Source organism: Suncus etruscus, chromosome 10, assembly GCF_024139225.1.
Source record: "Suncus etruscus isolate mSunEtr1 chromosome 10, mSunEtr1.pri.cur, whole genome shotgun sequence".
Lineage (NCBI taxonomy): Eukaryota > Metazoa > Chordata > Mammalia > Eulipotyphla > Soricidae > Suncus > Suncus etruscus.
This window is the reverse complement of record NC_064857.1, coordinates 28754400-28781767: the sequence shown is the minus strand read 5'-3', so window position 1 is coordinate 28781767 and position 27368 is coordinate 28754400. Positions and strand designations below refer to the sequence as shown.

General features: G+C 36.0%; 1 protein-coding gene across 1 annotated transcript in view; it reads right to left on the bottom strand.

Annotated features, from left to right (window-relative positions):
* Positions 1 to 27368, bottom strand: part of ARFGEF1 (ADP ribosylation factor guanine nucleotide exchange factor 1) — a 126863-nt gene that overhangs the window by 22081 nt on the left and 77414 nt on the right. Inside the window, exons 20-27 of the mRNA XM_049781796.1 lie at positions 24879 to 25007; positions 23474 to 23632; positions 20139 to 20289; positions 12577 to 12667; positions 1851 to 1891; positions 1595 to 1764; positions 903 to 1054; positions 601 to 773 (exon numbers count right to left, since the gene is read on the bottom strand). Coding sequence (XP_049637753.1) covers positions 601 to 773; positions 903 to 1054; positions 1595 to 1764; positions 1851 to 1891; positions 12577 to 12667; positions 20139 to 20289; positions 23474 to 23632; positions 24879 to 25007 — 1066 coding nt within the window. The remainder of the gene's footprint in view (positions 1 to 600; positions 774 to 902; positions 1055 to 1594; positions 1765 to 1850; positions 1892 to 12576; positions 12668 to 20138; positions 20290 to 23473; positions 23633 to 24878; positions 25008 to 27368) is intronic.

Genomic DNA, 27368 nt, shown 5'->3' with positions numbered 1-27368 from the left:
TGGAAAGTATTATGTTGAATGACATCAGAGAGGAACATACTCAGAATAATCTCTTTCATATGTGGGATATAAAGAAACTTTGTAGAGGAATAGCAAATACCCAAGAGCAGTAGATCTGATCTTTAGAAGGAAGCTTGCCACTGGGTTTGGGGTGGGAGTGAGGATAAGTTAGGTAAGGGAACAAGAGGACCATGGTGAAGGGGAGAAGTGTTTGCTATAGGACGGGTATGTGTGTGGAAACTGGGGACAGTTGGTAGAGGATAATGGACACTGGTGAAGAGATTGGTGTTAGAACACCGTATGTCTGAAACTCAATTATAAATATCTTTGTAATATACTTTGTCATTTCACTGATTAAATTTTTAAAAAGAGCTAATAGACCTATTTATCGCAGTTATTATGAAAACTGAAGAAAACACATGGAAGGTACTTAACCTATTCATTAAATGTTAACTATAATAATAGCATTATTTACTCTAGCCCTATAGGCAAAACTTAGCAAACACAAAGTCTATACAAAGGCTGGCAATCTTATACTTAAAACACTTGAGAGTTCATTTAATTTTGCTTTGACTTAAACAAGCCTAACAGAATACTCACTGACAATGTGCCCTGTTGTTTGGAATGCAAGTTCCACTATACTTTCATCTTGATCAGATGCAGCTAGATGAAACACAGAGAAAATGTTCTTCCATCCAGACCGTATGTTTGCAGCTTGAGAATTAACCATCTGTGCTATACATCGTACAACCATATCTCGAATTGTTGGAGACCTAAAACATTAATATAATTGCTTGGACAGCTGTATGGAAGCAATGCATCCATTATTTTCATTTTTCTTTTTCCCCTCTGCTGTGGAAATAATATTTTTCTCATATGATCAAATTTAATAAATATAATACCTGTTCCGTTTCATTATATGTTCAAATGGTCTTAAAAAATCCTTCTGGAATCTGAAATTAGCAAGTTCCCCTTTCTCTAAAAACTTCATTGACAATTGCCTCAAGGAGTCTACTGCAAAAATAGCGACATCTTCATTAGGATTACAGCCAACCTAGAAAGGCAACAGAAATATAGGGTGCTAAATGTCAACAGTGAAAATTCTAAAAAATTAATTATTTTTGTTTTAGAAAACGTGTATTACTAAAGTATAGATAGGTATATTCTAAATTCTGCAGAAGAAAATATAAGTTTGTCAACAACATTTCTCTAAAAGAAAAACATTGCTTAATTCAATTCTTAAAAAGTAGAACACTCGGGGCCGGGCGGTGGCGCTGGAGGTAAGGTGCCTGCCTTGCCTGCGCTAGCCTAGGACGGACCGCGGTTCGATCCCCCGGCGTCCCATATAGTCCCCCAAGAAGCCAGGAGCAACTTCTGAGCGCATAGCCAGGAGTAACCCCTGAGCGTAACAGGGTGTGGCCCAAAAACCAAAAAAAAAAAAAAAAAAAAGTAGAACACTCAAAAATAAAGTGGATTCAAAGGTATTTCTAAATATAAAAACATTAACAAAATTGTTAAATAAGGAAAAAGTTCCAATTTTGAAATTTTACAATAAAAAGATTATAACTCTTAAGTAAATTTTATAATCGAATACCTTATTAAAATGATCTCCAATAACTTCCCAAATTCGGGACCATTGCAGTCTTATTCTTCCCATGTTGTAATATGATATTTCTACTATTTTTTGTAGACTAAACATTCTTGGATGTGTAGTAGAAAGCAATTCATCCATAGACACAGCACAGAGCCAACGAACAAAATCCACTAAAATATAAAAATATACACCCACTTAATTTTTAAGTCTTTTGGTCAAAACTGTTGTTTAAGTTAGAATAAATAAATATACATACCAATAGCATTTCCATCTAGTCTTGTAGATCCTGTAAATATTCTAAAGACAAAAACAAAACAAAACAATAAATCTCATCCAAAGTTTCAAGTCTTGTAGATCTTGCAAATATTCTAAAGAATTGCCAATTTTAAAATGCATAAATTTTCACTTGCTATTATCAATTTGAAAAATCTTTTAAGACCATGTATATATTCTAAAAATAAATTTAGAAAATATATAAAAATCACATTTCTGGGGCCGGAGAGATAACATGGAGGTAAGGCTTGCATGCAGAAGGTTGGTGGTTCAAATCCCGGCATCCCATATGGTCCCCTGAGCCTGCCAGGAGCGATTTCTGAGCATAGAACCAGGAGTAACCCCTGAGCGCTGCCGGGTGTGACTCCGGCAAAAAAACCAGAAACAAAACAAAACAAAACAAATCACACTTCTGTTACATCAATTCAAAAGTGGTCTAACTAGAGCCCATAATCTGGATAGGGATGCTCAAGTTTGATATGGAAGCACCATTTAGTCCTCTGAGCAGCTAGGAGTAGCACACTTTCAAGAAAACAAAAAATATCAAATATCAAGGGAGTGTTTTCTTTTTTGAAAGAGACCATACCTGGCAGTACTCAGCTCCCACTACCCATACTATTGGTCCCCCATAGGAACCAATACTAGGACCAGTACTAGGCATGTGCTCTACCATTGAAGCTATTTTCCTGGTTCTCAAGAGTATATATATATATATATATATATATATATATATATATATATATATATATATATATATATATATATATATATATATATGGAGAATAGTGAGAGTAGTTGGGGTCACACCTGGCAGAGCTCAAGAGACCATATGGGGTGCTAGGAATTGTCAGTCAATCAGTTGTGTGCAAAGCACATATCCTATCTGCTGTACTACTTTTCCAGTTCTCAAAGGAGCACTTTTTATCATATAGTTTAGTAACAAGTATAGTTTGGATGTTCTACCCTCATTTGTATTTGATAGCATATTAAATTAAGGGTATGTTCTTCCATTAACTGATTTACAAGCACTAGATAAGTAATTTATTAGACCCTAAGAATAATATTAATTGCATGAGTTCCCGTTCTTCACCCTATTAACATGTACAATTCTATTTATATTTATGGGGCAGGTGAGGTGGCGCTAGAGGTAAGGTGTCTGCCTTGCAAGCACTAGCCAAGGAAGGACCACGGTTTGATCCCCCTGTGACCCATATGGTCCCCCCAAGCCAGCAGCAATTTCTGAGCGCTTAGCCAGGAGTAACCCCTGAGCATCAAATGGGTGTGGCCCTAAAAACAAAAACAAAAAAAACAAAATGATTCCAAAGAACCCTGTAGTCTCAAATAATAATAAAAATGTGACTAAACTGCTTTTCAACATTTAAATATTTTACTGTTAAACTATTGTATCCAGCTTTTCTAAGCTTTCTTCACTGAGCTTTTAACATGTTTAAAAGTTTCAAAAATATTTCAGCATAATTATATTGGTTCTCTTTTTTAAAGATTTTCATTTTTAATCTATGTTCACAGCAATGAAGAGTTTGATGTAACTTGAAAGAATGAGGAGCAGGTAAAGTGTTTGCTTCATGAGGATAAACCAGGTTCAGTCCTCAGTATCCCATGGTCTTGAGCAAGCCAGGAGTGATTCCAGAGTGCAATGCCAGGAAAAATCACTGAGCAACCCAGGAATAGATCAAAAGCAAACAAACAAACAAACAAAAAACCCTCAAGAATAAAATTTTTAGTCCTTAGTTAAAATGTATACTTTACATACTTATATAATTTTATTTATTTTGGTTTTTGGGCCACACTCAGTGACATTCAGGGGTTACTCCTAGCTATGAGTTCAGAAATTGCTCCTGGCTTGGGGGACCATATGGGACGCCATGAGATCAAACTTCAGTCCGTCCTAGGCTAGCACGGGCAAGCAGATAGATGCCTTACCCCTTGCACCACCACTCCGGCCCCTAAATGTATACTTTAGAATTTAGATAATCAAAATAAAAATTTATAGACATAAGCAGGTAAAATATTCAGAATCAGGAATCTGAGTAAGAATGACTAATAATAGGGGCCGGGAAGGTGGCGATAGAGGTAAGGTGTCTGCCTTGCAAGCGCCAGCGTAGGACGGACCGCGGTTCGATCCCCAGGTGTCCCATATGGTCCCCCCAAGCCAGGGGCGATTACGGAGCATAGCCAGGAGTAACCCCTGAGCGTCAAACAGGTGTGGCCCAAAAAGCCAAAAAAAAAAAAAAAAAAGAAAGAATTACTAATAATAACAAGGTGAGTTATTAGTCAAGGGTAAATATCTATACATATCCATTTATTTAGTAATTCCCAATACATTATTAAATATGAAATATATCTTATTTATTATTTAGACTTCACCTCTAGACGCCATGAGAGCTTACTGCTTAGAATACTACAATGTTTAAACCTGGGGTCTGTGTATGCCAAACATATACTCCACTCCTTGAGGTAGTTTATACGAACTACTAATTTTATAAACAAGAAAAGTATTTACTAACTTCCTTAAAATCATTTCAAGCCAGAACAGGTAGCCCCAGATCCACTTTCTTAATCATCTGTTATTTTGCACTGAACTAAACTTAGCAAAACGTAATTTAAATATGTTCTAATTTTTTTCTATTATGAAAACCTCCCTATTCTGACTGTATAAGATTTTAAACCCTGATACCCTTGAAAATCTCCAAATCCTGGCACCGAGTAACAAAAACTAAGCAGAAAAAAAAAAGCTTAAAAACTAAAATCATTAAAAAAAAACCAAAAAACTAAAATCGTAAATTAGGTTTTGAGGTACAACTAAAGCAGGGTGGGGAACCTTATTTCTATCAAGTGCAATTAGGATATATATAATACCATATTTATATTATTAGCCAATAGGCAGGCTGCCAATGAGAAGTTCACGCTTATCAATTCATGTACCAGGGATTGATCACGTGACTTTCCTAGAGTACTATTTACAGGCCAGAAGTTCCCCACACATGTAAAGGAACAATACCTTAGAAGTTTGCACATTAAAAAAAAAAAAAAAAAAAAAGGGCCGGAGAGATAGCACAGCGGCATTTGCCTTGCAAGCAGCTGATCCAGGACCAAAGGTGGTTGATTCGAATCCCAGTGTCCCATATGGTCCCCCATGCCTGCCAGGAGCTATTTCTGAGCAGACAGCCAGGAGTAATCCCTGAGCACCGCCGGGTGTGGCCCAAAAACAAACAAACGAAAAATAAATAAATAAATAAAAAAATAAAAAAATAAAAAAAGAAGTTTGTACATTGGAACCCCAAAATTAAAATGTCCAGAGTACAATGTTCAAACATGAATAAAAATAAAAACTGTTATAGTGGATTTCTTAAACTAAAGGTATTTTTATGGCAGACAATACAAAATACAAGAAATACAAAAAAGAGTAAATCCCTGAATATTGCAGGAGAAACAAAAGAACAAAACATAAGAAGAATCTATTTAAACTGTGATGGGAACAAAGGACAAAGTGGAAAGATAAAAGAAGCAACAAATGCTGTTATGGCACTGGAATTAGAGCACAGGCATTAAGGACTAAGAAGTTACCTAATATCAAAGGCTCTGTAAGTATAGGTTTAGAGCAGACATGGTTCCAGGAAAAAGTCATTACAATTCCTATTTCTTTGGTAGCCTGAGGGGTTGGGGATCACATACTTTTAGTAATATTTTATGCTAAAGATAAGCCATATGGGAGAACACAGAAGACTGTGGAAGCATTTAGAGCTAGAGAGCTATGATTTAAAATCAAGTCTATTAAATAGACTCTACATCGCCTGTACAAAAAATATGTAGTTTCCATATCAATTAATATTAAGTCTTTTAATATTTGGTTTATCACTTCACCCACATTATAAATAGCAACAAAGCAATGCCTCCCTCCTCAAGCTAATAAACAGTGATTTTAGATCAAATAAACTTTAAACAATTTCAACTCAGATTAAACTATATGCAATAATTTTATACATTTAAAGTTAACATTTATTTAGTTTTTCAACTTAACTGAAAGATATTTATGGAAAAATGAAATGGGATGAGCTTTTATGTATTTTCTGATAAGTGAAAGTAAGTCCCAAAATGTAGGACAGTGTACTAAAAGTAGAGTATACTAATAGTAGACAGTATAAGGAGATCTGGTATCTTTAAAAAACAAAGTCTACTTCAGTATAGTATAGTATGGAGGGAGGAGGGTTACATGTAGCAATGCTCAGGGGTTTACTTATAGCTTTGCACTCAAGAATTACTCCTGGTGAGGCTCAATAAACCATATGGGATACCAGGGATGGAACCCAGGTTGGCAACGTCCAAGGCAAGCATTTCCCTGCTGTGTACTATCTTTTCAGCTCCTGTATAGTTTAGTTTTATGTAAGTAAATTGGTCTCATTTAGTACAGTGAGTAATTCCTAATAATTCTAACCTTACATTAGGAAGATTAGGACTTCCTGAATCAAAGGGTCCAATAGTCTCTTGAATTCTACATTGGTTTGGGACCACACCCAGCAGGGCTCAGAAACTACTTCCAACTAATGCTTTTTTTTTTCCCCCAGCCCCCCCAACTCATGCTTAAGGGTTGTTCTTGGAGGTTCTCAAGGAACATCCAGGGTATCAAAACTATAATGCCTACATGCAAAAACATGTGCCATAGGCCTTTGAGCTAAATAATTCATGCCCTATTCTCTTAAATCTTTTTTTTTTTTTTTTTTTTTTTTTTGGTTTTTGGGTCTCACCCGGCAGTGCTCAGGAGTTACTCCTGGCTCCATGCTCAGAAGTCGCTCCTGGCGAGCACGGGGGACCATATGGGATGCCGGGATTCGAACTGATGACCTTTTGCATGAGAGGCAAACGCCTTACCTCCATGCTATCTCTCCGGCCCCTCTCTTAAATCTTAATGTGTAAGATTTTCAATAAACATAGAGATCATCTGAGGTCAGAGCGATGACTCAGTGGTAGGGCATTTGCCTTGTACATAGCTGACCTAGGATGAACCGTGGTTTCATCCCCGGTGTCCCATATGGTTCACCAAGCCAGGAGCAATTTCTGCGTGCATAGCCAGGAGTAACCTCTGAGCGTCATTGAGTGTGGCCCAAAGACCAAAAAAAAAAAAAACCCCACAAAAAACATAGAGATCATTTGAAAATGTTATCACGCTAATGCAATCATTATGTTCCACGGATTGAAATAAAATGTATAAAGAACTAATAATTAAAAAAATTTAATATTAATTTTAGTTCCTATACTTTCCATACAAATTATTCAAAACAAACAATATTCCTATTGGTTGGTAAATCACTTTGTTTTCATTGAATATGTTACTTTTCAGGAAAATACTTCACAATATGTTTACCCCTATTTATTTGACCAGCAGGTTTTTCTCACTAGGTTTTGGTATGAAGAATATTATATGCCAAAATAAACTCATTCAGAAAGAAATTCAGGACAAATTTAATAAAACAATCTATCACCCAAGAATAATATAATTTAATAAATCGAAGATATGAATTTTAATATTTTGACCATAGTTAAAATTATTTTATTTAAAATTATTTTTAAGGCATCATGATCTACGAAGTTATTCATAGACGAGTTTCAGGCACACAATGTGACAAGACCAATCCTATCACCAGTTTCAACTTCTATCTACCAATGTCCCCAATCTCTCTCCTAGCCCCAATCCCCTCCTTGGCATACACATTCCTAAATTTGAATTTAATGCTTTCAGTTTCATTGGTTCTGCTCAGATATACAGAAGCACCACATCTTATACTGCCAATACATTGGAGGTCCCTGCTCCTGTAGCCTCCTATTGTGTCTTCTTACTCTTCCACACCTCCTACCTCTTAGTTTTTCCTTCACTATTTTTTTCAGTTCTATAATCTAGGGTCCTAGGTAATCTAAGGAACCATATCTTGCATTCCCTTCTCTTATTCTTCTACATATCATAAATAAATGACATTACCTAATATCTATCTTTCTTCTTTGACTTACTTTGCTTAACATGATATCCTCTACTTCCATCCAGGTTTTAGCAAATTATATTTCATCCATTATTATAGTTACAAAGTATTCCATGATGAATATATAAAACTTCAGAATTTACTCGTCCTTAACCTAAGTGCTGCTATTAAGAACAATGGTGTGGATATTATGTTCATTTGAATGAATGTTTTTGTGGGGTAGATACCAAGAAGCTAAATTGTTGAGTCACATAGAAGTTCTATTCTTACTTTCTTTTGTTTGTTTGTTTGTTTGTTTGGGTCACACTTGGCAGTGCTCAGGGGTTACTCCTGGCTCTATGCTCAGAAATCACTCCTGGCAGGCTCGGGGGACCATATGGGATGCCGGGATTCAAACACCGTCCTTCTGCATGCAAGGCAAACGCCTTAACTCCATGCTATCTCTCTGGCCCCTCTATTCTTATTTTCTAAAGATGTCTTCTACAGTTTACCATAGGGAATGAATCAGACAACATTTCCACTGGCAGTAACTAAAAGTTCCCTTCTCACCACATCCTCACAAAACAGATTGTTCCCAATTTTTTGAGTTATTTTTGGATGTATACCACTCTATGTGAGATGATACCTCATTGTTGTGTTGATTAGAATATCTCTGATAATACAAGATGAGCATTTTTTATGTGTCTATTGGCCATTTGTCTTCTTCAGAAGTACTTGTTTACTTCCTCTCCCCAATTTTTGATAGGGCTTTGTTTTGATTTTATGAGTTCTCTATATATCTTGGCTATCAAACCTGTAACTGATGTACTGAATGCAAAGAGTTTCTTCCATTCAATAGTGAAGTGCCTTTTAGTTTTACCTTGTGTTTCTTTAACCATGCAGAAACTCTTTTAATTTGATGTAGTCCCATTTCATTATTTTGTTTCTGTGTCTTTGCCAATAAAATCATGTCAATGAAAATACCTTTGAAGTCCAAATCTTGAAGTGTCCTGTCAAAAATTTCCTTAATGTACTTTATGTTTAATTCTTTGATTCACTTTGAATTGAATTTTGTGTAAAGTGTGAGATTATGAGTCCAACTTCTTTATTTTAGAGATGGTTATCCAGATTTCTCAAAATCATTTGTAGAAGAGGCTATCTTTATGTCATCTCATGTGCCTAGCTCCCTTGTTGAAAATTAATTGACACAGATCTGGGTATTTGTCTTTGGATACTAGATTCTTATCAGTAGAAACAGATTCTACCTTTATTCCAGTGAGAAACTGGTAAGAAACTGTCTTTATTCCAGTACTGTACTATTTTAAGCATTCTATCCTTACAGTAAAGTTTCCAGTTAGACAGTAAGAGACCTCCCAATTTCTTATTTCTCAGTGTAGCTTTGGCTATTCAGCATGTTTCATGACCATACAAACCTTGTATTGATTATTCTAAGTCTTTGAAGAATAGCATATGAATTTGGATGGGGTTGCACTTAATCTATATAATTTATATTATTAAATTAATAATTTAAGAGGAGGATCATTTTGACTGATTCTTCTAATCTTAAAACAAAATATTTTTTTATTTCCTATGTTCATCATTTATCTCTTTCTAGTTTTCAAGGTATAGAGCTCCCTCACATCTTTTGATTCTTAAGTACTTGATGTCTCAGAACACTATTTGGAATGGAGCAAACATATTGATCTCTTTCATTCTAGTTCAGTATTTGCAATAAGAATGCAACAGATTTTTAGTGTTGAACTGGTAACTGGCTTCTTTACTGTATTATTTATAATTTCTAGGAGCTTTTCCATGTTTTACTTAGGATGTTCTATATATAGTATCATGTCATCTGCAAATAGTGATAGTTTCACTTCTTTTCCAATGTGGATCCCTTTCTTTATTTTACCTAATTTGCATTGCTAGGACTTCTAATATTATACTTAATAAAAGTAAAGACAGTGGATAACCTTGCCTTGTGCCTTATCTTAGAGGGGATGCTTTCAGTTTTCACCATTAAGAATGTTATAGGCAGTTGGGAAAATAATACATATGCAAACAAGTTCTTATCTAATAGAGATGGGAACACAAATTTGGTAATTCAGGTAGGCCTTATACCCTGAACATTGGCATAATGATTTGGCTTACACCTCAGAAGAATGGGCAATGTCCATACACCCCTGAACAATGGATAAACAACCACAATTGTCTATAACATTGCCAGGATCCAAACCTCTACCAGGGAAGACCAACCACTGCTCTGGCATTGTCTTACTCCAAAGAGTGCTCTCAACACCCAGACAACTCAGCTACAGCCTGCTTGCAGGACAGATCGCTCTGCATCTACTGGTATACTGAAACTAGAGGATGCTCCACATCAGCCTGATTTTGATGAAAGAAATGCATAGAATCCAGAATCTTTAAATATAGGAACCTGATATCAACAACAGCTAAAGTGTGAAAAAGTTTCACCGGGACCATGGAGAATGACTCAGATTGGACAGACTGGTATGCTTGGAGCCCAGAGTCGGTCTTATGCCAATAACTTCGGGGGTGAGGCCTTCTTGTAATCAGGCCAAGGATTTTTTTTTTTCCGTTTTCCCCATATTTTTCTGGGCCTATGCAAATAACGGCAATTGCCACTGTCACACCTTTCTTATTCTTTTTAACCCTTATCCTTTAAGAAAAAAAATAATTTACTGAACTTAAAAACAAATAACTGTAGTAGAATGCCTGTCTCAAATACAGGCAGGTGATGGGAAGGTGGGAGGGGGGCACTGGGAGGGGGGAATGTTACACTGGTGAAGGGGGTATTCTGTTTGTGACTATAACCTAACTATAATCATGTTTTTTAAATAAAAATATATTTAAAAAAAAAAAAAAAGAACGTTACAGACAGGTTGGGGCCGGAGCAATAGCACAGTGATTGGGCATTTGCCTTGCATGCATGAAGATGGTGGTTGGAATCCCAGCATCCCATATGGTCCCCTGAGCCTGCGGGGGCAATTTCTGAGCATAGAGATAGGAGTAACACCTGAGCACTGACAGGTGTGACCCAAAAACCAAAAACAAAACAAAACAAAAAAAAGAATGTTACAGGCAGTGGTTTTATTATAGTTGGCCATCACTATCTTGAAAAAGGTTCCCACATCTCTTATTTTGCTGAGATAGTTTATCATGAACGCATGTTTAACTTATAGAAGGCTTTCTCTGCATCAACCAAAACATCATATGATATTCAATTTTCCTTTTATTGATGTGAATATATTAAATGATTGAATTATATCAAATCTTCCTTGGATGCCTGGGATGAATCCCACATGATGGTGGTGATATTATCTTATTGAATAGATGTTCATCAGGGAAACTGGTCGGGCTAGAAATGGTAAGGAAACATTCCTGTTCAATTTCTGGGGTTAGATTATGGAGGAGAGATATTAAGTTGTCTTTAAAGATTTTGCTAGAAGAAATATGCCCCAGTGCTTTTGTTCTTGGGAGATTATTAATTACTGTTCAATTTTCTTGCTTGTAGCTTTCCTATTTAGGTTCATTTCCTATTTATTCAGTTTTGAGAAATCTCTAAAACAAATTCTACAACTAATTCTAAAAACTGGTTCATTTCTTTTAGATTCACCAACTTTATAGTGTAAAGCTGTTTATAGTACCCTCATGATAATTTAAATTTATGAAAATTCTTTTTTTTATCTTTATTTAAACACTGTGATTACAAGCATGACTATAGTTGGGTTGTTGTCACAAAAAGAACACCCCCCCCACCAGTGCAACATTCCCACCACCAATTCACCCTGTATCCCTCCACTCACACCCTCTGCCCATATTCAATGAAAATTCTTTTGTAATTTCTCCCCTTTCATTTCTGACCCATGTTTTGGGTATTTTTCCAATTTTTTCCTAGTGAGTCTACTCAAAGGTTTATCTGTCTTATTTTTTCTTTCAAAGAACAATTCCTGGTTTCTCTAACCTTTGCATTGCTTTCTTGATTTCTATTTTTTTTTTTTTTCCGGTTTTTGGGCCACAGCTGGTGGCACTCATGGGTTACTCCTGGCTCTGAGCTTAGAAATGGCTCCTGGCAGGTTTAGGGACAATGTGGGACACAGGGATCAAACCCAGGCAAGTTGCATGCAAGGCAAATACCTATCCACTGTGCCATCACTCTGGCCCCAGCTTTTTTTTTTTTAATTTCTTTATCAATGATTTCCTTTCTTCTGCTAGTTTGGGGATTCATTTGTTGGTCCTTCTCCAAGTATTTAAAATATCCATTAAGGGCCAGAGAGAGAATACAGTAAGCTTGATGCTTACCTTACACATGACCCATGTTTGTCCTCCTCCAAGTATTTAAAATATGCATTAAGGGCCAGAGAGAGAATACAGTAAGCTAGATGCTTACCTTGCCTACCACAAATAATGTCTGAGAGCAGAGTCAGAAGTAAGCCCTGAGCACAGTCAGGCAAGGCTTATCTTCATCAATGTTAACATTTTCCTGTTATAGGCCAATTAGTACCTATTATCACAAGTTTTTCTATTTTATCTTCCTGTATCCTAAAATCTAAAAATGCAAAATTAACAGAACTCCAACATTTAAATCACAGTAAATAACAGTATATCTTATATAGTTATTTTGACAGCAATTTAAAATTTTGTACTACTGAGCAAAACATATCTAAATGCTAAAAATTAAAATAGAATGCATCTGAAAAGGGAATAAAATAAATACCTTACCTATCTACAGCAACAACAACACTCTGAGAACTGGTTTCTCCAATGGACTCCTGAATACTTGCTATCTGCTTCCAGTCCACATTTCCTCCAACTAACACAGATAAAAGAGAATCATTTCAGATTTAAAATAGTTCAGTGGATAAATATACCTAACAGTTCTAAAATATATTTCTGAAATCAACTATTTTCGTAATAAAAGAAATAATTCTTTAGGTATCAGTAATATTCATCAAGGCCAAATGTGCTTTAATGAGTTATACTGAGACATATAGAGACATGTCATGCATACAAACTGAATTTGCAATGACTGCATGAATTAGGGTCACAAAGATTTTAAATTACAAAATTAAAGACAGCACTGACTTCAATTCCAATGTTGCCATTTTAGGAAAATCCCAATACCATATAATTATATCTCAACTTGCTATTTAATCTATTACTGTTTATAAGATGCCTTATTAGAAATTCTTGTTGAAAGTTCTAGAAAAGTCTTACAGCAAAAATTTCTCCCTCTTATGCAAATGATTTTTCTTTTAACTGATTACAGCCAGAGAGATAATGCCAGGTGTTTGTCTTTCATATAGCTGACCCTAATTTGATCCCTAACACCATGATTTCCTGAGCACCATCAAAAAAGCCCCGAGCATAGATAAACCTAGGAGTAGCACCAGTGCACCATCAAGTGTGTTGCCAACCTTCTCCTCAAACAAAACTGCTTCTATCCAATGATATCTAAACATTAATTTTTAAACATTATCTGAAAAAAAAAAAAAGCAAAAGTGCTTTCAACAACATCATAATCAATTCCTAGTTTTCTTTTCTTTTCTTTTTTTTTTTTTTTTTTTTTTGGTTTTTCGGGTCACACCCGTTTGATGCTCAGGGGTTACTCCTGGCTAAGCGCTCAGAAATTGCCCCTGGCTTGGAGGGACCATATGGGACGCCGGGGGATCGAACCACGGTCCTTCCTTGGCTAACGCATGCAAGGCAAATGCCACCTCTAGTGCCACCTTGCCGGCCCCAATTCCTAGTTTTCAAACTAATTACCTTAAAGTATCCTTTTGTAATTTTTCTCTCCTCCATCAAATATTTTTATATTTTCATATTCATTCTTTTTTTATTTAAGAGTCATATAACTGCAGGCCCTAATAATTCAAATGGTTCTAATTTTTCTGATGCTATTTTTCTTTAATTCTCCTCTCAGATAAACTTTGCTAAATCATCCCCTTCATTTAGCTTGTGATTACTTACAGAACAAACTAAAAACTTAGCCTAATATTAAAGTAGTTCCCATCAAAAAATTAACCAGAGTATGTTTCTATTCAGACTATTTTTAAGGGAAGGACATGTGTGTAAGTGTGTGTGATGAGTTATTACTATAGGATCCACATTCAAAAGTGCTATGCATGGAAGAGGAAGCCTTGACACTACTTGGTACTATCCAGCAATGCTTAGCAGGGGTCTCAAACTCAATTTACCTGGGGGCCGAGGGGGCAAAGTCAGGGTGATCCTTGAGTGCAAAGTCAGTAGTAAGCCTTGAACATTGGGGGGGGTGACCCAAACAACTAAAACAAAACAAAACAAAACAAAACAAAAAAAGATTCCTCTAGGGCAGGACAAAATGTTGTACGCCCACGGGCCTTGAGTTTGAGACCCCTGGCTTAAGGGGTCACGTGGAGCTGAGGATAAAACTCAGGGTTTTACTTTCATACAAGCAAGGCTTTTTTCTTTATTAGAACTACAACCATTAACTTCATTCCTTTATCTTTGAAATTTACATATATTAAAAAAACCTTACATATTATGACCCAAAGGAAAATTATTGAAGCATTCTCCTCCATTGCTTTTACCTTCCTCTGAAGTAACTAAAGTAATTTAAATAAGTAATACCCAATTAAAACCTCCAACATAAGTCAATCCACATTCATAATTCATATAAATTAAGTGTGATAATGTGGCCTTCTCAACCAGATCATAAGTTCCCTAAATTAAGGAACACAAGGGCCGGAAAGCTAGTACAGCAGTAGGGCGTTTGCCTTGCATGCGGCAGACCTGGGAGGGACCTGGTTCTTCTCCCGGCATCTCATATGGTCTCCCAGTCTGCCAGGGGCGATTTCTGAGTGCAGAGCCAGCAGTCACCCCTGACCACTGCAGCTGGGTGTGGCCCCAAAACCAATTTATTTATTTATCATAAATAAATAAAATTAAAAAATTAAGGAACACAGTCATATGTATTCTTGTACTCCCTTATATTACTCAATTATCCAAAATAATCACTCAACACAATCACTCACTACACAAATATGTCATTTAAAGAAGACGAATACAAACGCTATCCTTAAAAAATGAATGAAAAAAAAAATGAATGAGAGGGGCCAGAGAGATAGCATGGAGGTAAGGCATTTGCCTTGCATGCAGGACAGTGGTTCGAATGCCGGCATCCCATATGGTCCCCTAAGCCTGCCAGGGGCGATTTCTGAGCATAGAGCCAGGAGTAACCCCTGAGCATCAATCAGGTGTGACCCAAAAATGGAAAAAAAAAATGAATGAGAAAAAGATGTGATCTTTATCCTTGGAGAATAATTCATCAACTTACAACCAATTTCAACACAAAGTATAGAATCAGTTCATATATGAAATTAATTATTTATACATTTTTCTAAATCACTAATTTTGATTGATGACTAGAGCTATTTGCTCATGAAAAAGCATTATATAATAAAATGTTAATTCAAACAGAATCCACAGTGATAATTTTGGACAGGCGACAGAAAGTAAAGCAATTCAGGGAGAAGAGATACATACATGTATATATCTAAAGTATAGATATATGTAGATATAAAGAATTGAATACAAATATCATAGACTATTATAATATATATTAGGAGTGCCTACAAAGGAACATTTGACAGGTGGCAAGCAAGAAGGGAGTGAACAGTAGGAGCCAAAACTACAATATTAGAAATAAAATGTGGAAAATCTTGGCTGTAATGATTAATATACTACTTTAGAAAACATGTAACCACTGGACCTTTTAGAATTGACACAATTCAATTATTTCAAACTGAGCCTATGTCTACAATATAAATAAATTAATAATGAAATCTTAAAATACTTAATATGGAGTAGCTTTAAATAACACTTTCAGTATATTAAATATTTTATTTTTATAAAATTTAACTCAAAAATTTGAGAAAACTCTTGGGTTCTGAGTTTATGTTAAAACTAGGTTAGGGGGGCCGGGAAGGTGGCGCTACAGGTTAGGTGTCTGCCTTGCAAGCAGATGGACTGCGGTTCGATCCCCCGGTGTCCCATATGGTCCCCCAAGTCAGGGGTGATTTCTGAGCGCATAGCCAGGAGTAACCCTTGAGCGTCAAACGGGTGTGGCCCAAAAACAAAAACAAAAACAAAAAAAACCAGGTTAGGGGGATTGTTTAGCTTGTTATTTTTACCCTCATATGCACCAGTAGTATCCTATGGCATTGTTCCTTTTTATATAGACACATTAAAAATGGGGAAATCCGGGGCAGGAGCGGTAGCATAGCGTTAAGGCATTTACCTTGCAAATGGCCAATACAGGATGGACCCTGATTCGAATCCCAGCATCCCATATGGTCCCCGAGCCTGCCAGGAGTGACTTCTGAGCACAGAGCCAGGAGCAACTCCAGAGTGCTGCCAGGTGTGACCCAAAAACCATACACCAAAAAAAAAGGGTAGGGGGAATCTTATGTATAGAAAAAAGTTCTTATTTAATACAGATAAGAACTCATATCATTTTATATTTGTAGGGGCCTTTTACCCTGAGCACTTGTTGTGGTGATTTGACTTAGATTTCAGTCAATCGGACATTGGCCAATTCATGCCTGAATATTAGATCCTATCTTTGTAACTGGCATGGTTTTCTGCCTCAGCACCAGGTATCAAACCTCCATTAAGGAAGGCCCTAATGCTGCCCTGGCACTGACTTGCTCCAGAGTGGGTTCCTATGACATCCTGACAACTTGGAAACAGCAATAATTTGCTTTCAGGCAGGTTTTCTTGCATCACCACCTAATGGTGAGATGAAACCAGAAGACGCTTCATGACACCCTGACTTTGACATAGGATCTGTGCAAAAACCAAATCTCTAATTACAGTAATCTGATTGTGAAAAGCATGATTGAGGAAAACTTTTACTGTAGCCATGAAAAATGACAACTTAGTATGCCCGGAGCCTGTAGTTGGTCTATGGCAGAGTCTTATGTAGTTGGCCTGTTGCTGGTTTTATGGACAGGATAGTCTCCCTGTTTTTAGGCCAAATGTTTTTTCCTTTCTATTTCCCCAACTTTTCCTGTGCCTATGCAAAAAACTGCCACCCCATTTTTTTTTTTCATTTTTATCTTTTTAATAGGAGCTTCTGCTTTTTTCCTAGAACTTTGGGACATAGATTACTTTGTCTTACCTCATATTGCTGCATTTTTCTATAAAATTAAGAAGAAAGGATAAAAGAATGGGGGCCAGGGGTCAAATGGTCTCAGGTGCACTGGTGGAGAAAAAAAGGATAGAACTAAATATCCGAGCCAAAGTCAACAACAATAGAATCGAGACCTAAACTTTAACAATCTAAAATTAAATGGGCCTGTTATATTGACAGGCCAGGGGGCGAAGAGTGGTGGTATAGGATGCACTCTGAGATCATTGGTGGAGGGAGGTCAACACTGGTGGTGGTGGGAATGGCTCTGATTCTCTATATACCTAAAATTCAACTATGAAGGACTTTGTAGATCACAATAGTTTCAATAAAATAAAATTTAAAAAAATTTGAGAAAACATACCAACCATCATTTATTTACCTTAAATAACATCTTCCTATAGAGCTTTCTATATTATTATATATAAATATAATTTATAACTACTACTAATCTATTTAGATGAATTAAAGATATAAAAAATGTCCAAAATTCAAGAATTTATTTCACAAATATATAAAATCTTTCAGACTTGTATAATAGTATAACAGTATAAAATAGATGCAGTTCTAACAAATGACTCATATTCACAAATATTTCAGTTATGTACAAAGATGCATAAGTGTAAATATTAAATTTTATGAACAAAATCTTCAAATTTAATAACTATATGTATGCCACATATTCTCAGAAATCTTTGTTTTAAAAAAGGTAAATATACAAATTTTTATTATAGTAAACAGAAAAAAGGTAACTTAACTTAAAATTTGTTTATGTGGACTTTCCTTAACAAAGGAGGATGTTACTTTAACAAATATGCACAGATAAAGGGGACAGATTGCGGTACGGCGTTTGTTTTGCATGCAGCTGACCCTGAACAGACTGACTGAACCGGATCAATCTCCAGTATCCGATATGGTCCCCCAAGCCTGCCAGGAGCAATTCTGAGCACAGAGCCAGGAGTAACCTGAGCGCTGCCAGGTGTGGCCCAGCCCCCCCCCCAAAATAAAAAATTCCAAAACCAAAAAACAAAACAAAAAACACCCCAAAATCAAACCACAAATATTTTCCATCTGTATCTCTTGTTGGTTTCTGAAGTAATTATCGTTCTATGTTCGAGTCAGATTTTCTGGTCATAAAAGTCACCATACAGACTAAACTAGCTCAATTATATGCACCCCATAATATTCTATCTTAAATTCTGACTTTAATATCCTGCTCAAGTAAACTTCTGTTTTCTAAATATATGACAGGGCACTGATGAAAAGGAGAGTATAACTTTCTCACTGGGTTAGGTTTTGTTACTAATGGAGATGGTCTAAAGAAAGAGTACAACCTTCCCTCAAACAAACAAACAAACAAACAAACAAAAAAAGAAAAGCCAAATGTACTGAATCCCTCTAGGATATAGAATAAAATTTGAGAGACCTCATCAAGTAAAAAGAAAATGGAGCAAGCGAAAAAGAGAAGTACATGATGTAAGAGATAGCCTGAAGAAAGACTGAAAGAAAAATGGAACAAAATGGCCTGTCACTCAAGTGATTTAAAAGCATGTAATTTTCCATTTCATGAGAAGACAGATAATTTCATATACTTGTGACCTAAGAAGCAAAATAGCACAGTAATGAAATGAACTTTACTCACTTTCAAATTCATTAATAAACATATCTGTAAGGATTCTTTTTTTTGTTTGTTTAACTATACTTTTTTCAGTGTCAGGAGTTGAACCCAAGATTTATACATGCATGTGCTCTCTTAGTAAACCATATCTCTCACTTTGTCTAGTTTTCAAAGATAAAATATTCTGTTCTTTTAGGGTTATCTAATCATATTACTAGAGTAATTGCTAAAATCGAGCTTTAGCAATTTATGTGTCATAATTTCTACACTCCTGAACCTTTAAAAGAGAAAAAAAAGGCTACGATTTAATTAACTGATGTACATTCATTCCACTTGCCTGTAAATATTTTTCATCTGTATCTCTTGCTACTCTCTGTAGTAATTATCGTTCTAATGTTCCGAGTCAGATTTCCAGGTTACAAAAGTCACCATGCGGTGCTCAGGCACTTGTAAATTCTGCTGCTGGGTCACCATGTTATTAGGTCTACACCTGCACCTCACAGAATCACAGCATCTAAGATACAACTGAGGTATAGATTATACTGCTGGCTTCCACAGTTGGATTCTCACTGGGAAGTAACTGCCCAGTCCAACTTCAAGTCTCAGCATGCTCCTGGTCTTTACTTGTTTCCCTATTCATTGGTTTTCAAGCTTGAAATTCTTTTTGGATTTCCTATGATTTTTTACTGCAAGCAACAACAGAGAAATTGCTTAAAGATAAAAGATAGAAAATGTCCAGAAACAAAATGATTTACAGTACAAAATCTCGAGATAAATAATCCTAAGTCTGAAACTCCTTTAACTCTTGTCTCTAGATTTCTTGGTTGAAAGAGGGATGGGACAATGGACAGAATAATCCAGAAATGACTAATATAGCAGTTCCTGTATTGAATCTACTGATGTGTATATTTTTTAATTCCTCAAACATAATAAATATTATCTTTTTAACTTGCAGAAGAGGAAATTGGAGTTCAAGAATTAATGTTATTTACACATAGTAAAGAAGAAATGCAGAAGAATTAAGAACTGAAATATAGTATTCAAATGAAGACATATTACATTTTGCACCTTCCATAGAGGAACTTCCACTGTGATGACTATACATGTATTGCCTGTAGTTCTTTTGTATTCATTTTTCCTAACATTTTCTTAAGTAAACTCTAGAAGCTCCTGGACATAGACAGGGAGCCTTAGTAAAATTTACTCACTAGCATAAGATTTTTCCATAGAGTGTGCATTCTTTCTCATGTTGCCCTATTTATCTCTTAGCTACTGTTCTTTCATTTCAAAATGAAGATGAAAACTGAGCGTCATTATTGAAAAAAAATTCACTAAGATTCCTGCCAAGATATTTTGTTTTACTTTCTCATAAGGTTAGCCAAAGAACCTCTCATTATATTCCTCTAACTATACCTCATTGCATCAATAGTTATACAAATTATAAAGTTTAGAAAAAATTTTATTCTCTTATATAAGAATAATTTAAAAATTACTCACCTAGTCCCAGGCCCACAAATTCATCAGGAGCCTGATCTTTTGTTCCAGTAAGAGATCCTTCTCTACCTCTTACTGTTCCAGAAATATATCGTGGTTTTACTCCTGTTCCTATAAGCTGTGCAAGCTCCAACTGACTGATGCACTTCAGAATCTTAATTACAAAATAAAAAAATATTTTAAATTCCATGTCAAAAATTCTTGCAATTATTAAATGAATCATATATATTGACCAGGTGGGATTTATCTCCAGGATGCAAGAAGAGTTCAGCACCGTAAGTCATAACAAATACATCACCATCAGCAAAAATAAAGGTAAAAACACATGATCATATCAATAGATGTTGAAAAAGCAAAAGACGGGCCCGGAGAGATAGCACAGCGGTGTTTGCCTTGCAAGCAGCCGATCCAAGACCAAAGGTGGTTGGTTCGAATCCCGTGTCCCATATGGTCCCCCGTGCCTGCCAGGAGCTATTTCTGAGGAGACAGCCAGGAGTAACCCCTGAGCACCGCCGGGTGTGACCCAAAAACCAAAAAAAAAAAAAAAGAAAAAGAAAAAGACAAGGCTTAGCACCCACTTATGAGAAAAATTCTGGAAAAAATGATAAGAGGATACCTTGGCATAATAAAAGCCATATATTACAAATCAACAGCTAACATTGTATTCAATGATTAAAAAAAATAACAAGGGATTTTTTCCCCCTATGAATAGGATTGCCACTCTTCACATTACTTTTCAAAAACAGTTTTGCAAGTTCTAATTAAAGCAATTAGACAACAAAGAATAAAATGAAAGATATTCTAATTGGAAGAGAGGTTAAACTATGACAGAAAAAATTAAACTAACTGTGGACAAGTGATAATATAAAACAAATCAGTCATCACAAACAAAATATAGAAGGAAAGCTTCTTAAACTAATAGTCTTGGAGCAACTGGACAGCCACATGAAAAAGTATCTCACATAATGTACAAAAGTGAATTTTTTGTTGTTATTGTTATTGGCTCTATATTCAGAAATTACTTTGGTGGGCTTGAGGGATCATATGAGATCATGGGATTAAACTTGGTACATCTAGGTTAAGTACAACCTACTACTGCATAACTCTAGCTTCCAGAAATTAACTTGTTTGTTTGTTTGTTTGTTTTTTGGGTCACACCCGGCAGCGCTCAGATGTGACTCCTGGCTCTATGCTCAGAAATAGCTCCTGGCAGGCTTGGGAGACCATATGGGATGCCAGAATTCGAACCTCTGTCCTTCTGCATGCAAGGCAAATGCCTTACCTCCATGCTATCTCTCCAGCCCCTAGAAGTTAACTTTGAAAAATGGATGTGGATATTAGATCTCATATGCATAAAATACATTGGCAAAACAGCCAAAATGTCCATGAGATTTAATCACTGGTATCATCAATAACTCAATTCCATTGACCAGAAAAAAAAGGGTAAAAATAAATACAACAAACTCAATAGCTTCTATACTTCAAAAAAACAAACAAAAAAAAAAAACAAAAACAAAAACCTGTCAATAAGACAAAGATATCCTTACTCATGAGAGACTATATGTATACACTGTACATCTGACAAAAGAGCTAGTATGTACAATAAAGAATTCACTATCTCATCAAACAGCACCACCAAAAAACTAGGAGAAGGGGCCAGAAAGATAGCACAGCGGTAGGGCATTTGCCTTGCATGCAGGATGGACAGTGGTTCAAATCCCGGCATCCCATATGGTCCCCCATGCCTGCCATGAGAGATTTCTGAACAGAGCCAGGAGTAACCCCTGAGCGCCATGGGGAGTGACCCTAAAACAAAACTAAACAAAAACAAAAACACCCAAAACAAACAAAAATAAAAACCTAGAAGGGGCCGGCATGGTGGTGCTAGAGGTAAGGTGCCTGTCTTGCCTGCGCTAGCCTAGGACAAACCTAGGTTAGATCCCCCGGTATCCCATATGGTCCCCAAGCCAGGCCCAATTTCTGAGCTCATAGCCAGGAGTAACCCCTGAGCGTCACCAGGTGTGGCCCAAAAACCAAAAACCAAAAAAAACAAAAAACAAACCTAGGAGAAGAGCTAGAGACAATTCTAAAGAGTAAGAATGACCAGTGGGAACATGAAAAAATGTTCAGCGTTATTATTAGGAAATGAAAATCAAAATAACAATGAGGAACCCTCTCACACCAGTGAAAATGAACTTTATTAAGAACAACAGAAATAGCAAGCAGAAGCAGAATGTAGAGAACATGGTACCTTATCACTGTTATTGGGAATGTAAATTGTGGTCACTGAAAACAAGTATAGAGATTTCTCAAAAACTTAAAAACAGGGCTGAGTGATATTACAGCTTTTAAGCCAGCTGGCAACCCACATGGCTCACTGAGCATGCCAGGAGTAATTCCTAAGCACATAGCCTGAGTTTACTAGATGTGGTCCCCAAAAACAAACATAAAAGTTAAAAAGAGAACCATCTTATGATTCCAAAACTTCAATCCTATATGCATCCATCCAAAAACACAAATCTGAGATGTTACTTGTATAACTATGTTTATTGAAGCAATATTGATTGAATAGCAAAGATCTCTAAATAATTCATGTCTACTGATAAATGAGTAAATAAGTTCATATACATACATATTCAATATAATCACTCCACTTTTTAAAAAGATGGCATCACTTTTTACTACAGCAGCAATGGAATTGAAGGGTGTCATTGCTAAGTTAAATTAGAAGGAAGATAAAAGATATCAAATGATCTAAGACAAAGGTGGTATACACAGAAACAAAAAAGAGGGTCCGGAGTGATAGTGCAGTGGTAGGGCATTTGCCTTGCACATGGCTGATCCAGGATGAACTTTGGTTTGATCCCTGGTGTCCCATATGGACCCCCAAGCTAGGAGTGATTTCTGAGCACATAGCCAGGAATAACCTCTGAGCATCATAGGGTGTGTCCCAAAAAGCAAAATAAAATAAACAAACAAACAAACAAACAAAAAGAATAGACAATGTGCCCAATGAAAACCAAATCTTAAGCCCTAATAAAACTAAGGTTACTAAAAGGAGTGAGGAAGTGAAAATGTTCTTATGAACAGTAGGAGATGGCATATGGTGGTGGAGTGTGGTATGGTAACTATATATTTTTTTTTACTTCTGAAAAAAAATCTGTTACTCCAATAAATTAGAAATAAATTTCTATCTATACATATATTTTAAAAAGTAAACATACTCCTTCTGAGGGTACTAAATTTTCTCCCCAAAAATGGGGGTGTCAGTTACAGAATATTTAGTACTGGCTCATTTTATAAACCAAACAACAAAGTTAAAAATGAAGTGCATATACCTCATGCCACGAATTTCCTAAATAATTTCCATCTGTATGTGCCACCGTGATGAGTGTTTTTATTGTATCGATGTTTTTCTGTTTCATTTCAGTAATGCCAGAACTCACTGTAAGTAAAGTGAATCTTGCAAGTGCCTGCACATAGGCATCTCTTTCCAGCTATTAAAAAAGAGAAAAATACTTCAGTGGTCATAAACATAAAAAAGTGATCTAACCAATAAAAATCTTAAAATACTTAAAACACTAAGGTTTAGCTGACAAATCACAAGTTATATTATCTCATACTACAGCTTTATTTTTTAATTTTTAAGATGATAAATGAAGCAGATGAAGATAAATTTCTAAAATCCAAAAGCAATAGAAATGTCAAATCAGGATATTTTAGCAATAACAAATGTTTTCACATAGTTTAAAAATACTCATTGAGCATTTATGTTTCAATTATGTGGACTTGTATGAACCTAATTTTACAGATTTATTTATTTTTCTCTTTTTAGATTTATTTTTAAAAATAATTTTTTTTACTGTGAAAATGTTTTTTAAGTTATAACAATCATAACAAAATGGCAGTGTTTTAGAAAGCTGTGGCTAAAATAATCAGACAAAGCATATGACAAAAGGTTTAATTTATAAAAATTTTGGATTACATCCTTAGATCTTCTAGTTTTGTTTTTTATTCTTTGTTTTGGGGCCACATCCAGTGATACTCAGGTTACTTCTGGCTCTGCACTCAGAAATTATTTCTGGCAGCATCAGAGACCATATGGATACTGGGGATTAAACATGGGTCAGCCATGTGCAAAGCAAATGTCTTACCTGCTCTACTGCACCCAGATACTTCATCTTTAAAAAAATAATTTCTTTTAGTCATAGGCAAATTACAAAATTCTATGTATAAATAAACATAAAACAGATGATTCAGTAAGTATGAACATGATATATTTGGAGACAATATTGAAATTAACATAGAAATTCAATGTGCCACTGAAAATTATAGATAGCTAATATTCTAAGGAAAAAATCTGAAAACCTAGGTTTTTATGGTGATGTTTAGATGCATCAAATTAATACAGAACTATCACTGCCAGAAATTTCTTGGGAAAAATTTAAAAATTCCATCAGAATGAGGCCTAAGTGATAGCAAAGGGGGCAGGTGATTTGCCTTGCATGCAGCTGATCAGGGTTCAATCCCCGGCATCCTATACGGTCCCCAGAGCCTGCCAGGAGTAATGTCTGAATTGCAGAACCAGAACAACCACCCGAGTACCACCAGCTGTGGCTCCAAAACAAAACCAAATAAAAAATTACATCATAAGAGCAAAAGTAGTTTTTAATGTTAAACTACAGTAATGGCATAAATAATTTAGGTTTTCCAGTCGGAACAAAGGCAAAAGTCTTTTGTTACCTGAATGCTGAAAATGCATGCAATTCTGATTGCACATCTTATACCTTCCAGGCAAAGAGAAGCTACTTCAGTATCATCGCAGTCTTGTAGACCTACACTGAATGCAGCCAGAAAAGGTGTCCAAGCCAGCTGGAAAAATTGGAAAGTTTAAATATATTATATACATCATTTGATAATAACATCCTAAAGTTTTTGACAAGTAATTTGACAAAGTAAAAAAATAAAAAACAACAGAGTCCAGTTCAATATAGATCAAGTTCCTAGATATTTTCTACTCCCTCCTAATCCTGATTTTGCATTTGAAGTAAGCTTGCAAGGAGTCGCCTTGAGTGTAAACTTCTCTCTTGTAATTTTTACAGTCACACCCATAGCTTAGGTATTGTTATGTTGTACTATGCTTTGTGATTATAATTATTCTTTACCTCTGACTAATTTTACCCCTATAAATTCCCCTGCTCAAAAAATTAAACACTCCTGCCAGAAACGTGTTGACCCCACATACTCTGTCTGGTTTCATTTATTTCATATTTCATATTTCTCCACCGGGTAACCCACTCTCCCTGAAGTGGATTCACCGAAATCCCACTGGCACCGTGAGACAGAAGCCGCTTACAGCATTTGGCATAATATGGGAAGTTTTATCAGACAAAGGTATGGCTAGGTTTCACTGGTAAAACAAACTATAAGTTCAGTAGAGAATACTGGGTACAGTATCTAAAAATTACTCACACATCAAAGAGTCTTTTGTTTATTCAGGGCTTACTTCTGGCTCTATGCTCAGAGATCACTCCTAATTGAGCTCAAGATTCCTTAAGGGTCAAATCTGCATGAGTCAAAAATGTAAGACAAGTGGCCTACATTCTATTCCCTGGCCCATAAATACTATCAATTTTTCTCTTCACTTTCAGAAGTCTTTCTGAAAGCTTTGTACCTCCTCTTTTACAAGTACAAGCTTAGTACATCTAATGAAATACTTTTAGTCATTTTCCATTTACAATTTTATTCTGTTGTATAAAATAAAATTGGGAGTGCTGAGGGTTATGCCCAGCTCAAATTAGGACCCGTTTCTAGTAGTGCTCAGGGTCCATTGTAGTGCTAGTGTTCAAACTCATGAACTCTGAATGCAAACTATTTGCTTCTAGGTCCTTTTACTATCTCCTCACTCTTATTTTAAATCTACTCCACGGGCATAATTTATATATCTACATATTTGTGTTTGTACCATATCTGGCTGTGCTTACTATTGGCTCTCTACTCATGAATATCTCCTGGAGGGGCTTGTGGGATTGAACTCACTAATCACTATACTATCTCTCCAGCCCCTAGCCTAATGTTTTTAAGTCGAATGTTTTCTATTAAGACATCAGTAATAGGGTTGGAGAAGTTAAGGAGCTTGCCTTCATGCAGCTGATCCCAGATAGATAGATGCCTGGCACTACATACATCTCACACACACTGCCAGGAGTGATCCCTGAGGACAGAGCTAAAATTAAGCCCTAAATACCACTAGGTACGCACCCCCCCATCCCTAGACACACTAAAAAAGACATCAGAAATATCTATGGTTCCTAGTTCCTTTAAAAATATAGTGCCTGACCTGGGTTCAATCCTCAGTACCCCAGAGGATCCCTCGAACCCACCAAAAGAGATCCTGAGCAAAGAGCCAGGATGAAGCTTTCATAATAAATGTATTATGAACAACTCTGCAAACTACAGTGTTAAAGTTAAATTGTTAAAAAAGTTGCGTGAGGACAGGGGTCAAAGAGATATTACTGTGATAGAGTGCTTGCTCTGCATGCAGCTGATGTGGGTCTGATCCTAGCACCAAATATAAATTCCAGACCTATCAAGAGGAATTCCTTAGAGCACAGCCAGGAGTAAGCTCTGAGTACTGACTGGGTATGACTCAAAATATAAACAAAAAATTGCATGTGAAGAGCTTTGAAATACCTGGTGCCATCATATTTGCTGTTTTTAATAATTCATAATGAGGTATCACTTTACCCCTATTAGAAAATCTATTCTCAAACATTTAAGAAATGATAAGCGCTGATCAAAACAGTGAATAAACAGAACCTCTGAGCAGTGTGATGGTCAGAGGGGAGTAGACAAGGGCCTGGAGTAGTTCTCAAAAAATACTAGATGTGGTCCCAGAGCCAAAATAAATAATAAAACAAGAGTAAAGTAGTATGGAACACTGAAAATTTAAAATTACATATTCTTTCATATTTAAACTACCTCAATTGAAAAAAATGTATTTTAAAAGAAAATATAAATGGTTAAGTAAATAAAAATATTTTTATTAAGAATCAAGAACATAATTTATGGGGCTGCTGAGGTGGCGCTAGAGGTAAGGTGTCTGCCTTGCAAGTGCTAGCCAAGGAAGGACCAGGGTTCAATTGCCCGGCATCCCATATGGTACTCCCAAGCCAGGGGCAATTTCTGAGCGCTTAGCCAGGAGTAACCCCTGAGCATCAAATGGGTGTGGCC